This window comes from Lithobates pipiens, unplaced genomic scaffold (assembly GCF_037356315.1).
Source record: "Lithobates pipiens isolate NorthernLeopardFrog02 unplaced genomic scaffold, aLitPip1_a1.2 Scaffold_13, whole genome shotgun sequence".
Classification (NCBI taxonomy): Eukaryota; Metazoa; Chordata; class Amphibia; order Anura; family Ranidae; genus Lithobates; species Lithobates pipiens.
In genome coordinates, this window is record NW_027507718.1 from 438,730,267 (window position 1) to 438,745,873 (window position 15,607).

A 15,607-nucleotide genomic window follows, 5' to 3' on the forward strand; every position below is an offset into this window, starting at 1 on the left:
CACAACATGCAGTCCAGTGCATTTTTTTTTTCTGCATCAAAAACTCACGGAGAGTATGTTAAATGGTTTTCAATGGCATAGTTCACACCAGTGCTTGCAGTTTCAGTGTGTTGCAATTCCAGAAAAAAAGTAGAACATGCAGAATTTTTCCTGCACTGGCCTGTACTGGAACGCTGTAAAACGCATCAAAGCGCATCGGAACGCACATTTTTTAAGGTTAAGAAAAAACAGTGGGAAAAATGCACTGGACTTCTTAAAAAACGCACCAAAAGCGTGCATGTAGAAAAACATCTGGAACGCATCCGGACTGCGTTTCTATGGTGTGAACTAGTCCTTAGTCATAGTTTTTGACAAAAATGCAATTTTGGGGCTGGTTCAAACAACAAAAATGCACTCCAGATCCATTCCAGATGCGTTTTTGCATGTGCATTTTTAACGCATTTTTGGTGTATTCCGGTGCGTTTTTGGATGCATTCCAGGTGCTTTTTTTTCTTCTTTTTTCCTGTTTTTTTTCTTTCACTATACCTGGGGTCTGGTGTGTTTTTGATGCATTTTTAATTGTGCTCCGGTGCTTTCGGGTGTGTTTTTCATGCGTTTTACTGCGTTCCAGTACAGTCCAGTGCAGGAAATATTCAGCATGTTCTACTTTTTTGTTCTTCAACTGGAAAGACCTGGAACTGACAGTGTGAACTATGACATTGGAAACCATATACCCTACTTTGCATGCGTTTGTGTTGCAGAAAAAAAAATGCACTGGACTGCATGTGGTGGTAAATGGCATATTTTTGTCATCTGATTTGTTTTATTTGACTAAAATCTCCAGTGTATTTTAGTAAACTAAAGTCGAATGGGTTTAGTTAAATTGTAATGTATTATTTAAGAATTTCTCTAGAATTTCCAAACTCATTATATAATCCTGGAGTAAAAAATCTAATACCATGTTGTTATTTATGGTATTAAAATGAGAAGTATAGCCAAAGCTCATTTGGCTGTACTTCTCCTAGTGCAGATCGTTTTGTACTCGTGACCCTGAAGCTCGCTGTCGGCTGACATCCCAGAGCCAGTCCAGGCTGGGGAAAGATCACTACCATATGGTCGGGATCTGCCCAGAACCTTGACTGCCCTCTGGCTCAGCCTCCCTTCAAAGCCTGAGCCGGACGCTCCCACCCCTTCCACAGCCCAGAGCTCCAGTGAGCACGGGGGGACCATCAGAGCAGAGAACGGTGACTGATGGTCATCAGCTCTCTGCTCATTGAGCTCTGGGAACCGAGCGATCGTTAAAATGAACACTGATTGTAACCTTCATTCTGACGCCTCACACCACAATACAACACAGTTCCATTGCCTTAGGGCCCCTTTACACCTATGCATTTTAGATTTAGCTGTGTTTTATATGCTACATTTAATACGTATTGTGACGCTTTAACATACAATACCCACACATGTGTTAAGACTTCTATGGATCTCATAACATTGTGAAATGAGATAAAAAATTGGACCGGCCATATTTTCTGACCCGTGCCGTAAAACAGCACAGGCATGTGAGCACCACTTATTTTTCACTAGGTGTGAGTATGGGTTTGGTCAGAACTTAGATTTGCACCCAATAATGTAGCGTGGGTTGCCAGCGCTCGGGTAAAAGCAAGTACTGTGCCCCCTAACTCGTGGACTGTTGCCATTCCCTAAAACTCTTCTTCCAGAATTTTTTTGATATTTAGAATATATATATATATATTGCCCTATGTGCCTGTCTTTATTATCCGTTCATAGTCTTGAACTCCTGTGGCCCTCTGCCATCCCTGAAGAGACAGGAGGCTGATGTCAAGCTGGCAGCACTCTAACACAAGGTGGCCCTTGGCCCTGTCCAGTTGGGTATCTGAGAAATGAACTCTAGCCCAGCTGCATCTGATTGTGGTCTTGGAGTACCATCTCAATGTGCCCTATCCGTACTGCCCTCCTTACATATGGAGCCAGATTGTCATCTATGAGTTCAAGATCAGTGATGTATGAACAAATTCAGCACTTCAAGAGCATGTAGGCTCCACTCCCAGGGGCCCCTGAATCCACCATGTCCTCCTGTTAATCTTCCAGAATGCTCCATCTGCTCAGCTGACCACCCATCATCTGTCTCGACCCTGTACAATGTGGCCACTGGTACACAGGTGCCAGCTGTGCAATGGAACTAGCCTATCATGCCACGGTGTTCCAGTGCTGTCATTATCCTCCTGTTTACATCTACTTTATTCAACGTTGTGCAGACCCTGGGAGAGCTCCCCCTGCCAGCCCATGGCTCTAGTGGTGTGCCTGTATACCAGTATGCCCACATGCACTGCACCCCCTGGGCGATATAACGGGTACCGATCTTCTCCACAAGGGACACGTAGCCCTCACTGCTGGGAGCTGTCCACTCTGCCACTGGTGCTGAACCTCGCTCCACTTCCCACTGTGTGACTTTGCTCTTTTGAAATGTTGTGCCCCTAAGAATTTTGCATCGGGGTACCCTGATGCCCTTCTCACGTTAAGCCACTGTTTGCACCAAACTCAGAAGCAAACTGTCATTCCTGCCAAATCAGTGCTTAATCAGCCACAGCCAGGGCAAACCCCACCTTGCACATGTAATAAAGGGGTGGGATGATTGTGACATCATTGACCTAATATGGCCACATGTCAGTGACAGCGTCATTAACCAAATATAACCATGTGGCCATATTAGGTCAATGACGCCATGAGCATCCCCGCCCTTGTGTTATGGGTGGCTGTGGGACAAGGAAAGCCCTGACCAAGGCTGATTGGGCACTGATTAGTGGGAGTGATAGCTTGTGTCTGGTTGCATGTGAACCTAAACATTCACACCAATCCCATGCTCATCCCTCTTTATAACATTAGGAATATGTGTACACATGTTATGGTGTGTACAGTGTGAATGGACTACTAGGCCTGGTACACATCTGTGCAAGTTTATGTGCATTTTGGAGCTCATAAAAACATGTGTCATTAAAATACATTGTTTGCAATGAGGCTGGTCACATTTGCTTGCTGTGTTGCTTGCATGTGCGATATATTATGCATTTAACCTGTGTTTTTTTGGTCCATCAAGATATATGAAAACCCATGGAAAACACGTGCCAAACGCATGAAAAAAATTTAAGTAAAACACACTAAAAATGTATTTTAAAGAACATAAAATACAAGAAAAAATGCATAACAGCAGAAACAGAGAGATGGGAACCCAGCCTTAGTAAGTTCAAAATAACTGTCAGCACAATGCACTAATGCATGCACTCTGACCTTACTGCTACTGTATTGTTGCCATTTACTTTTTTTACATGGTTACATAGTTGTTAAGGTTGAATAAAGACACCAGTCCATCCAGTTTAACCTGTGGTGTGTGTGAGTTTATGCTAATAGTAATTCCCATATCCCTGTATGTTGCGAACGTTAAGATGCCCATCTAATAGTTTTGTGGGTTTTTTTTTCAAATTTTTTAATAAAAGAAAGAGTGCAAGCGAAAGTCACAATAAAATGAATCAGAGAGGAGTCATCCCCTAGATGAGGTGGAGACTATGATAATATAGGTAGGGACACAGCCCATTGTAACAAAACATAAATAACAACAAAGTGTAAGAAGGCAACATAAGGCAACTCAGTGTGAGCCAGTCTGAGGGCACACTGGAGATTGTTGGTGAATGCTAACCAGAAGCCATAATACATATAATCCCTATGACCAGAGGCTAGTTACAGGGCATTCCAGACAGGATTGCCCTGATATTAGCAAGCAATAATTATGTCCAAGAGTCCTTGAAATAGAAAAGGGATAAAGTGGGGGGATATTCACTGAGAGCACTTGAGGTTCTGAACTTGGGGGATTGCAATTGGCGGGAAGTGTCTGGCCTCTGCATGATGGACAGATAGACTGGTGCAAACTGGCGAGATTACGTATAGGACAGATGAGCTGAAGAGTGCTGAGAAAGGAAAGGAGATGAGGAAAAAGGAAGAAGAGAAGGGGAGAGTTGGGAAAGAGGGGGAAGGTGGCTCAGACTGGAGAGGTGGAGGACATGGAGATAGGTCACCAGGGGGTGGAAGGGAAGAGATATGAATCCGGTCTCTATGGATAATAAAGGCAAGGGGAGAAGTAATGCTTCATCGAAATCAGAGGGAATGTAGTGGTCGACCCAGGGTTTTCAATTTTTTTTGACCCTGTCAAGATCTTTGTGTAGATCATGGCTCTGGTGACTCTATTCCTAGTTTCAAAGATATTGAAGTGGGGGGTTTTCCAGACCTTCATGATGGTTTGCTTTGCAGAAGTTGTGAACTGAAAGAGCAACGTGAATTAGAGATAGGTTACATTCGAAGGTCTCTTATTGAGTAGAACCATGGCTGGGCCAGTGGCTAAGGTGCTACCAATGAGGGTGGAGAGGATAGGAAAAATTTCAGTCCAAAATGATTGGACAAGTAGGCAGCTCCACCAAATATGGAGGTGTGTGCCATTGTCTGAGCAGCCTCAGAAACAAGCAGGAGAGTAGGACTGAAGGTATTTGGCAATCCGGGAAGGGACAAGGTACCAGCACATCAATACTTGATAATTCGTTTCTGAGGCTACAACATTCTGGAAGGCCGACTTTGTGGAAGCCCAAATGTTGGACCTGTCGGTAACACCCATTTGGGGAGCCCAAATCGAAATCCTATTTGGTTACGTAATGAAGGGATGTATAAGGCGGTGGCAGGGCTGTCTTTAATATTGATTGGACCATTGGCAAAAAAAAATCTTGCCCCCCCCCCCAATGCAGTTTTGCTCTCCACCTGCTCTGAGACATACAATAAATAGTAGCTAGACTTAAAATCAGTTTACTGAATCAGATCAGGCAGCAATTGTGATTGGTTGCCAGCGGTTAGAGCATATCATTACTGCTTACTGACTGGTTGCTAGAGGTTACAGCACACATCACGGCTCACTGATTAGTTGCTAGAGGTTACAGCAAATGATTCCTGCTTGTTAATTGGTTGCTAGAGATTACTGTACAGTAATACTGCTCACTGATTGGGTGCTAGAGGTTACAGCACATCATCTCCTCACTGCAGGGGAGCATGATATACATATGAATGCTGCCTTTATTTACATATCAATGCCGCAGGACGCAACTATTTACTTAGTAATGCCATCATTATTTACATATGAATGCTGGGTATTTACATGTAAACACAGGGTCTGCAGGTGAGTCATCTATACACAACAATAGGGCAGAATTAGTACCAGCACTTCACACTGAGATATCGGGATGCAGCACAGGACTAAAACTTCAAGGGACAAGGGAATTTAAACTGGGATGGTTGGCAAGTATGAGGCAGCTGCTTTGGGCCCCACAACAATGACAGGGCCTAGGGCAGCTGCCCCTTTTGCCCTGCCTTAAAGACGGCCCTGGTGATGGGTCTAACAATTGTAAACAGAAAGAGGAGATTAAGGCTCTTGCATGGGGATCTTTTTTCAAGCATCTAATAGTTTTTCTTTTTTTACTTTTGATGCTCCCTGCTGATACCACTGCTTGTGGAAGGGGATTCCACATCCTTACCGCTCTGACAGTAAAGAACCCTATACGCAGTTTAAGGTTAAACTGCTTCTCTTCTAATTTCAATGAATGGCTGCGTGTCTTTTTAAACTCCTTTTCACTGAAACGTTTTTTTTCCTTATGCTAGGGTCACCAGTAAGGTATTTGTATATTGGTATTATATCCCCTCTCAAGCATCTCTTCTCCAGAGAGAATATGTTTAATTCTTGCAGTCTTTCCTCAGAGCTGAGATCCTCCAGGAGCCTCAAACTGGTGGCCCTCCAGCTGTCGCGATACTACAAGTCCCATCATCAAACCTCCCAACTTTATGAGATGGAAAAGAGGGACACCTATTAGCAAAAGTATGTAGCAGTGGCGGCCCATCCACTAGGGGCGCACAGGCGCCGCCCCCCCCCCCCCCCCCATCCATGCGTGCGGTCCCCTGATCTACACACAGGGACATTAGACCATGAATTCCAATGGGGGGGAGGAGTTAAGCATGTGATTAGAGCCAGAGGCTCTAATAGGCTTCAAAAAAGGATGGTCTTGGGGAGCAGAGCACTGCGTTCCGAGCCCACCCAGTTGTGTTACAATAGCGAATGAACATTCGCTATTGTAACACTGAATCTCCTCTCTGCCAATCAGGATACAGGTCATGAGACTTGTCACCTGATTGGCCAAAAAGGATATCTGATCGGATTGGCCAGCAGGAGAGGAGGGAGAAGACGTAAGCAGGGGTACCGAGCAGCAAGCAAGCGGCCCGCAGCCGGAGAGAAGCTGCCACCTGCAAGATGGGGTAAGGGCAGGGGCCCCGGCTGACTCATCGACCAGAGGGGGGTGTTGCCCGTGACCTGACCATCCAGAGTGGGTGGGTGCATTGTTTGCTTCCGCTTCCACATAGTTTCACAACAGCTGGAGGGCCGCCACTTTGAGTCCCTTTATTAGCTTTGCTGTTCTTCTCTGGACTCTCTCCAGTTCCAGCACATCCTTATGTAGCACTAGCCCCCGAAGGAGCTGCTGGTTACATTTGGGCTTACCGTTACCTTCTGCCTTCCTCGTTGCATGTCTAGGGGTGTCCTGTGGTAATGGCCCAGTAACTTGAGAGACTGACAACAGACCCAACTTGAATGGATTTTATTTGCAAAACGTAGACAATAAACAGTCTCTTAAATTAGGATCAGAGGGTTGGGAAGGGAATTCAGGTACTCTAATGCCCCGTACACACGAGCGGACTTTTCGACATCCAAACTCCGACGGACTGAGTCCGTCAGACTATCCGATCGTGTGTGGGCTGCAACGGACTTTAGCTTTGCTAAAGTCTGACGGACTTTAGAAATGAAGCATGCTTCAAATTTTCCCGACGGAACTCCGCCGGACCCGGTCCCCTTCGAAAAATTCGCTCGTGTGTGTGCTACTCCGACGGACTAAAACCGACGCTAGGGCAGCTATTGGCTACTGGCTATGAACTTCCTACGTCGAATCCAGTCGTACGTCATCACGTTCGAATCCGTCGGAGTTTAGTGTGATCGTGTGTGGCCAAGTCCGTTCGGCCGAAAAGTCTGTCAGAACTCCGTCGGAACTCCGGCAGAACTCCTTTGGAAGTCTGTCGGACATAAGTCCTCTCGTGTGTACGGGGCATTAGTGTCAAAGTCAAAATGTTGAAGAACTTGCTTACTTTGACTGCATCCAGAGAATAGCCATTTGCAACTGGATGATCACTCAGGTTGGACAGTCCTTCTATCACAAGGCCTAGCAGCCAACAAGGTGCTTACTCAGGAACAAGTCTCTGCCACAGACGTTGTTGTAGAACGTACAAGATAATGTCTCTGCCACACGTAGGGAAACTAAGCTTGAAAACACTCATAGGATATCTGGATCTTTCAGCCAGCTTGGCAAAATCCACAAGACAGGATTCTCAGTACTTCAGCCTTTCCAGGCTCTTACTAAGAAACCAACCTGTACGTGGTCTTCTTCTGAAGAGTCCTCCCCTGGAATGCTTGAAGTCACGGGGTCTCTCCCAAACCGGAGACGGCACCCAAACACCTCATAATCCTTCTTTAGTTTCCTTGCCTTGGGCTAGCCAGCCCCGAAACGTCAAAATCAGGTGGATCCGCACCGCAGGCCATAGCCTTCCTAAGGGCTGGTCAGGAGGACCAGGACCATGAAGTCAGTACATCATTCTGGACTGGAACCCCGAACTACGTGACATCCGCATCTTAAATACCCTCTCCCAGAAAGCACAGCGAGAACACCACTCCCACTGGGTGGGCTCCGAGAGAGAGTAACTTAAAGCGGTAGTAAACCCGCTAATGTTTTTTTTTTTACCACCTGCAAAGCAAAAGGCATAATGAGCTAGTATGCACCGCATACTAGCTCATTATGAAATACTTACCTTAGAACGGGTCAGCGGCGCATACCGAGGGGAATATCTCCTAAACCGTACAGGTTTAGGAGATATTTTTTTTACCTACAGCTAAGCCTTATTATAGGCTTTCCTGTAGGTAAAAGTAAAAAAAAAAAAAAAAAAAAAAAGAGTATACAACCACTTTAAGCACCCAACCAGACCATAGTTCCATACCTGCCAGAAGAGACAGTGCCCCCTGTGGCCAGGCTGAACATCTCACAGTCCAGTCAGACTGATGCCGAAGTCAAATTTTAATAATTGTACCCAAACCAAACTGCAGTTTAGGCAATTTTGACTTTGAAAAAAAAACGCATAACGCGTGCTCTTCAGGAGCCGCTGCTACACTTATAAATGATTACAACCTTTTTACTACATAATGAGGAACATTATTAAACCTGGAGCAGACAGACTTTGGTGGAACCAATCATATTCTATCTTCGGCTTGTTCAGGCAAGATTTGTAAATCCAACATAGAAGCTGATTGGCTATCATGCACGTCTCTCCAGGTTTTTTTTACTCATATCGTGTACTACCAGCTTGTGGCTTCTCATGTGACTCCCGCCCTCTAGTGGTCAGAAGCAACACTGCACTCATACACAGCACTACATAGCAAGATGAGCGCCTGAAACTTCAGGCCACAATGCCACACCCTCTAGGCGGATCTGGCCCAGGCCTCGAGTCTAGACTCTCTAGAAGAGCTTGTCACATCGGAAGTCGATTGGCATATCCTGGAAGTTCTCCGTCGCCCATTGGCTGTGTAAGGTCATGGTAGGCGGTGTTTGTGGTGGCTGTGTCACGCTGGGACCGAGGCGCCGTAGTACTAGTCAGTCCTGTCCTCCGCCGTTATGAATGGGGAGAGTTATACCGCTGGAGAGCAGCTAGTCTCCCCGGCCTACATCCGCCAGGGCCGGGAGGCGAGGCGCAGCCATGAGCAGCTGATAAGACTTTTATTGGAGAAGGTGAGAGCTGAGTGGCGGCCACGTGATTCGGCAAGGCAATGCATGATGGGACGTGTAGTTCTGACGCCGGGGCTGCTGTCACGGGGCTCTTGGGGAGCAATATGGGTGACAGGTGGGGGAGGGGGACTTGTGAGAACAGCTGTTATGGTGAGTAGCAGAGGAGATAGCTGTGTGTCCTTCTCACTGCTACATTCTACCCTCCATGCAGGAAATGATATGTGGGGCTCATGTATGTCTCAATCTCTGTGCTCACTGCCTCTCTGCCTCTCTGCATGTGTGTTCTCAGGGCCAGCTAACCCCAGAACATGCATGTTCTACACCGATAACCATCAGAAAATGCAACAGAATTAAAACCTCGTACACACGATCGGACTTTCCAACAGGAAATGTGTGATGTCAGGCTGTTGGTGGAAAATTCAACCGTTTGTACGCGTCATCAGACAATTGTTGGTTTTTCCACGGATAAATGTTGGATGGCAGGTTTTCAAATTTTCCGCCAACAAATGTCTGTTGTTGGATTTTCCGTTCGCGTGTACACAAGTCCGTCGGACAAAAGTCCAAAGTACAAAAACGCATGCTCGGAAGCAGTAGCGATCGGTCTTGTAAACTTCTCGTAATGGAGAATTAACATTGGTGATGCAGAAAATTATGAAATCTCGAAATGCAGCGCACAATTCCCTTCTTTAATGAGATAATAATGAAGCTGCTTTGCTGGTGATCCTGATGGAGTTATTGCAAACACATCTTAAAAGGCTTTTTTTTTCTAGTGATATCAAGAATAATCGTGTGTGTGTGTGGTTTTTTTTTTTTTTTTTGCAAGTTACCACAACACGATTATCCTGTAGTTTATAAGATCAAAGATACAACTATGTTGGTGTCCCTTGTTAATTTTGTATTTGTATTTTTTTTTACATGTAACTGCCTACTCCCAAACTGTCATTTGAAGTAAAACACATAGCCAAGTATTATTCTACACTATTTTTTTTTATTTTTTTTATTGTGCATTTAAAAAGAAAATTTAGACATGCTATCTGCCAATAGAACTTAACCAAAAAGTGCATTCTTCATCCAAAAATATAGAAAATATATCAAATCATTATTATTCAACCAAAAAAAAATAATGTCAAAGCAATAACTCTAAGGCCAATAATAAATAACGTGTTATCTCTTCCGATTCCACAACATGGCTGGTTGATGTTCAGAAACTAAATAAAAAAAGCGCAAATCAACACTCGCCAAACTTCTACTAACACAAAATTAACAGAAGGAGCCCAAAGGGTGGCGCTAAAGAGCTGAAAACAACATAGTACGTCACTACATTCGTAATTGTTGGCCAACATTTGTGTGGCCGTGTGTATGCAAGACAAATGTGGGCCAAAGCCCTTTGGACAAAAGTCCACGGTTTTGTTGGCCTACAAGGCTTAATGCCAACAAAATTGCTTACGGTGCATGCGCCATGCATTTCAATAGGTTTCCTAATGTGACAGAACACGAAGGCGGCAGCGGACATCTTCTTACACAAAGGCATGTCTTCAATTTCGCACTTATTTTAGCAGTTAACTCACCTTTATATACTGAAATGGACAATTTCACCACAACCAAGTGAAATTAGTTTATTTCAGTGTATATAATCAGTTTGCAATTGCCACTGAGCAGTGCGGGTAGTGCCAAGATGGCCGTTGCCACCTTCTGGCTGCTTGTTTGGGTGTACCAAGATGGCCATCGCCACCTTCTTCCGGTGTTCTAGCACATAGCTGCTACCCGGCCTACTGCCCAGGCACGATGCACAGCCGAAGTGATGTTGCCTCGCGTCCATCTTGGTACACCCGCACACTCGTCCGCAGTAAGCCTAGAGTTAGAAGTAGGCAAGCGGACATCTTTATGCACCCACCAGAGTGTTGCTTTTCACACTTATTTTTATCAGTAAACTCTCAGCTTATATGGTGATATCCATTACTGAGAAGTCCCTAACACTGTTTTGATGTTGAATTTTAAAAGCAGTGGCAAGCCTGCTGATCTCACAGGTTTGCTGATGTGACCGAACACCGCTGCTTTTAAACATCAAAACAGTGTTATGGACTTCTAAATACTGCATTTCACTATATAAGCTGAGTGTACTCTTAAAAATAACTATGAAAAGCAAGACTCTGGTGGGTGTATAAGGATGTCTGCTTGCCGACTTCTAAATCCAGGCTCACTGTGGATAAGTGCGGGTCTACCGAGATGGCTGTGAGGCAACGTCACTTCAGCTGTGCGTCGTGCATGCGCAGTTGTCTGGGTAGGGGCTTTCTGATGGGTAGCAGGTATCTGATCGAACACCTGCTTGCCTGGGAGTTTAGGAAGTTGCCCGCCGCTAGCTTAGTTTTCTGTCAGATTAGGAAACATGTTGGAACACATAGCGCATGCGCAGTAAGTGTTTTTTTTTTTCTTTTTTTCAGAACGTCACTTCTGTTACATTTTCTGATGGGTAGCTGTATTCTGACAGGACACCAGTATTGACAGCCCATTGATTTTAATGCACAGGAACGTGCAGGAGCTACTTTTGCAAATCCAGCCACACTAAACGGCATGATACCACAGTGATTGGGGTCCCCACAGAGTTATAAGAACAGCACTCTGTATACTTTATGTAGCAGATGCTGTATACAGTGCTGTCAGATGCTGCATCTGCTCATTTATACTTGCTAAGACTTTAACCGCTTGCTGACTGTATAGTGTGTGTGTGTGTGTGTGTGTGTGTGTGTGTGTGTGTACACATGCACAGATCGGCTCTCCTGTGCAAAATCAGGTACCTGTACATGATTCTGCACTTCCGGGTCTGGTGTGCGCCTGCGCACTGCTGGTGGCCTGCCTCCACTGTGATTGGACACAGTGGGAGCCAATCAGTGGGTCCCGCTGATCATCCAGGACACAGACAGAACAGCATTCTGTGAGAAGGAAAGGCTGTGATCCTTCAAAGCAGGAACATGGATCTCTGCCTTCCCATTAGAGATCTGGTGTGTTCGGGATCATAGTCCCAAGCCACCTGCCCGATCCTGCCAGAAAGCCAACACTGCACACAGCCAATCGCAGGCAGTGAGACATTTCCTGGTCCACTGATGGCACCCTAAATGCATCTAACATACATGCGTGTCTGCCGCCACCAAAACCCACGGAACCGCATGCAGTTTAAGTCATGCTTGCTGTACTTTTTGCATGTTTCCGCACGTTTGGCAGCCCCTTGAAATGTATAAGTCAAATGTGTTGCTCTCTTTATCTCTTTAAACAGTTTAATTACTAAAAATCATTTGTGAATAACAACCAGAAATGGACAATAAAGAAATAAAATCACACCTACAGTGTCAATTAAAAAAAAAAAAAAAAAAAAAGATTTCTGGCTGGGACCCGCCGATCAGCTGAGCAAATGACAGGCAAGAGCTCTGGGTTGCTAAACAGCCCATGACTCTCTATAGACAGCAGTGATGTGCCGTTTTTTTTTTTTTTTTTTCCCCTGAAAAGCAGGAAAGGAGAGAGGAGAGCCCTTAACCGGTAATTCTGATAAATTTACACTGATAATCACTGGCCATCAGTGCTGCACATCAGTAAAGAAGAAAAATTACTTATTTGCAAGATTTTCTAACAGAAAATTAAGAAAAAGGTTTAAAAAAAAAATTTAAAAAAAAAAAACCCCAGTGGTGATACCACCAAAAGAAAGTTCTGTGCCAAAAAAAATTGATGAAAATGTAATTTGGGTACAGCGTTGAAAGGCTGTGCAATTTGTCATCCAAAGTGTGACCGTGCTGAAAAATTGGCCTGGGTAGGAAGGGGGTGACAGTGCCCGGTAGGCCAGTGGTTAACATCTAGAAACAAATAAACAAAACAAAAAAACTTTAGCTCTGCTGCTTACCTGCAGCAGAGCTAAAGGTGTGAGTGTTTTTTACTGTATTCTATGTGTGTGTTCATCTGTAAAGACTCTCACATCAGAGCTACATAAGAGAAGGGGTTTTGTCACTGAAAATAAAGCTTTGTTGGTTAAAAAAAATAAAAATAAAACTGGCTCCTAACTTTTTTAGCTGGCTCCTAAAATTCAGAGCAAACCACAGTGCTTTTTGTGCTGTAACAGTTGGTGAGATTGTGTTACCTCTGATTTACAGTCTCCTGTCATTTGCTTTGTTTGTAAAGAACTATTTGCATAGCTACTGGATTTCTAAGGAGGTTTTCCATTGACTGGTTCACTCCAAACAGAGAAGACATACAAGACATACAGGTAGATCCTGTAGGCTGTCTCCTACTAGTTTGTAGTCCTGCTGACCTGCATCCTGGGTGTTTCTGCACACATTGTGAAGTCGCATAATATAAACTAAATAAAAAAAAAAATACAACAAAAAAAAGTGGGCCATGGCAAGTCCCAGAATGACTCCAGATACTGCTAGGTGGTTAAAACGCTCCATTATCTACTAAACGCTGAAATATCTGTTTTAGGTGAACTTACCATTTAAAGAACACCATGTATATTGATAATTTAAAGGTCATCTCCCGTCAAACATGAAAGCACAGAATTCATAGGTATGCAAAGATACTGATGGAGGCTGCAGCCCTGAAACCTTTCAAGACCAGATAAAGTTACTTTAACAATACTAGATCAAGATATCTTTCATATCCCAACTCCAGAATTTATTTATTTTAGTTTTGGATATAGTGGAAGAAGAATGAAAGTTTGTGTAACCTCATTGGGGTAATTTTCCCACATTTCCTGTCCCTGCAATTCGACGACTCCCAAAAAGAGAAAATTCTCCACTTTGCTCAGAAGTCTTCTATTGCCACAAAGGTCCAGGAGACCAATTACAAGATCCTAGCTAGATGCTACAGGGTGCCCATGACTCTGCATCACATCTTTTCTCAGGTACCAGACATCTGTTGGTGATGTGGTGCTGGACAGGGCACAATGCAACATGGTTTTTGGGACTACCCAAAAATGACAGTCTTGGAAAGCAGTGTCCGGGATGGTTAATTACCTGAGGGATGTCGACCTGGCGAGGAAGCCCGTGGCATGCTTGCTGCACCTTATGGAACGACCCATTAAAAAATATAAGGCTTCCCCTACAATTCACCTGTCAAACATGGCAAAGGCATGTATCCCTTTGTGCTGGAGGTCTGTGAATCTGCCTTCAAAGCCTCCTGTGGTTTTCTTAAATTAATGAATATGAAGGACATGGCATAGTGACATGGAGTACCTCACAGGTACCCTACATAATAGGGAGGAGATCTTTCATGGTATCTGAAGGCTGTGGCAATATTTTGTGTACACTGATGCCTATTTGCAGGAGGTCTCACAACCCAGCTAAGCCCCCGGGTCTGTGGTTATTATTTGCCCCCAGACAAGAGAGATTGCTTTTCCTGGTCTCTTCTTCTCCCTACCCCCTTATTCTCCTCCTATACCCTTACGTTTTGTGATGCATCCCTTGCAGTCTTGGCAGTTATCCAGCCATTATATTTTCTTTTGTCCAGTTGGTTGTTAGCCCTGCCTCGGTTTCAGTGGCCTCTCTGGCGACCCCCAGTTTTCTCTTTTTTTCTTATTGAACGTTGTTGCATCTTGTGCTGCACTTCATCTGTTCCTGTTGGGAGTGTTGGAGACTCTTTCCTGCTACCTTTTTCGGAGACTTCCATGTTTTTTGATGGTAGTCGCTTGATTTGCAGATTGTCATTTCTTGGGTGCTCATTGATGCTGTGCAGTCCTTATTGCATTGCCACTAATATTGCATGTCTGTCTATTAATGTGATCCTGTTATGCACTTTTTTTTTTTTTTTTTTTGCACGTGTTTGGAAATTGCAACTTCTTGTTAAAGAAAGAAATTACAAAAAAAAGTGTTCTTTTTATTTTTTCAGAGAAATCTTGAATCACTTTCTGCTCTGAAATTACAATGCATTGGCTGAAGCTTGGCTTTAAAATAAGCACCAGTGGAAGGAGCGTGACACCAAATGATAAAGCATCCAAATTTAAAGCGGATGTCCACCCTAAAGTGGACCTTCCGCTCATTGGAATCCTCCCCCCTCCGGCGCCACAATTGGCACCTTTCAGGGGGGAGGGGGGTGCAGGTACCTGTACAGTACAGGTATCTGCACCCACTTCCGGCGTAGATTCTGCAGAAGGTACGCCCCCTTTCCTGCAGAAACGCACGGATCCCAGAGACAGCGGGGACCATCCTTATTGTGCAGTAGGGAACCGGGAAATGAAGCCGAAAGGCTCCACTTCCTGATTCCCATACCCAAGATGGCGGCGGCAGCACCCGAGAGACGATCAAGAGATTGGCTTTGGGTGCCCACTTCGCGGGCGCGCTGGGCGGGTAAGTGTCACTATTTTAAAAGTCAGCAGCTGCAGTATTTGTAGCTGCTGGATTTAAAAAAAAAGGCGGACCTTTAATGAAAAATAAATAAATAATAAATATATATATATATATATATATATATATATATATATATATATATATATATATATATAATTTATATTCCTCTATATCTGACGTGTTTTGTTGCAGGAAAAACTCCCTTTTCGTCAGGTTCCGTTTAAGGCTTTTCTGTATGGAAGCGCCATTCAAAATCATTGGTTCCCTATGAGAACCCAGTTGATTTGAATAAAATTCGCACCACAAGTCTGATCATGATGATGTGGCTTGTGCGCTAAGGATCTTGAAGGGGAGCCCCAAAGCACTTTGTCCCCATGT

General features: G+C 44.4%; 1 protein-coding gene across 1 annotated transcript in view; it reads left to right on the plus strand.

Annotated features, from left to right (window-relative positions):
• Positions 1–8,610: 8,610 nt before the first annotated feature.
• Positions 8,611–15,607, plus strand: part of SEPSECS (Sep (O-phosphoserine) tRNA:Sec (selenocysteine) tRNA synthase) — a 63,982-nt gene continuing 56,985 nt past the window's right edge. Inside the window, exon 1 of the mRNA XM_077477689.1 lies at positions 8,611–8,906. Coding sequence (XP_077333815.1) covers positions 8,793–8,906 — 114 coding nt within the window. The 5' untranslated portion in view covers positions 8,611–8,792. The remainder of the gene's footprint in view (positions 8,907–15,607) is intronic.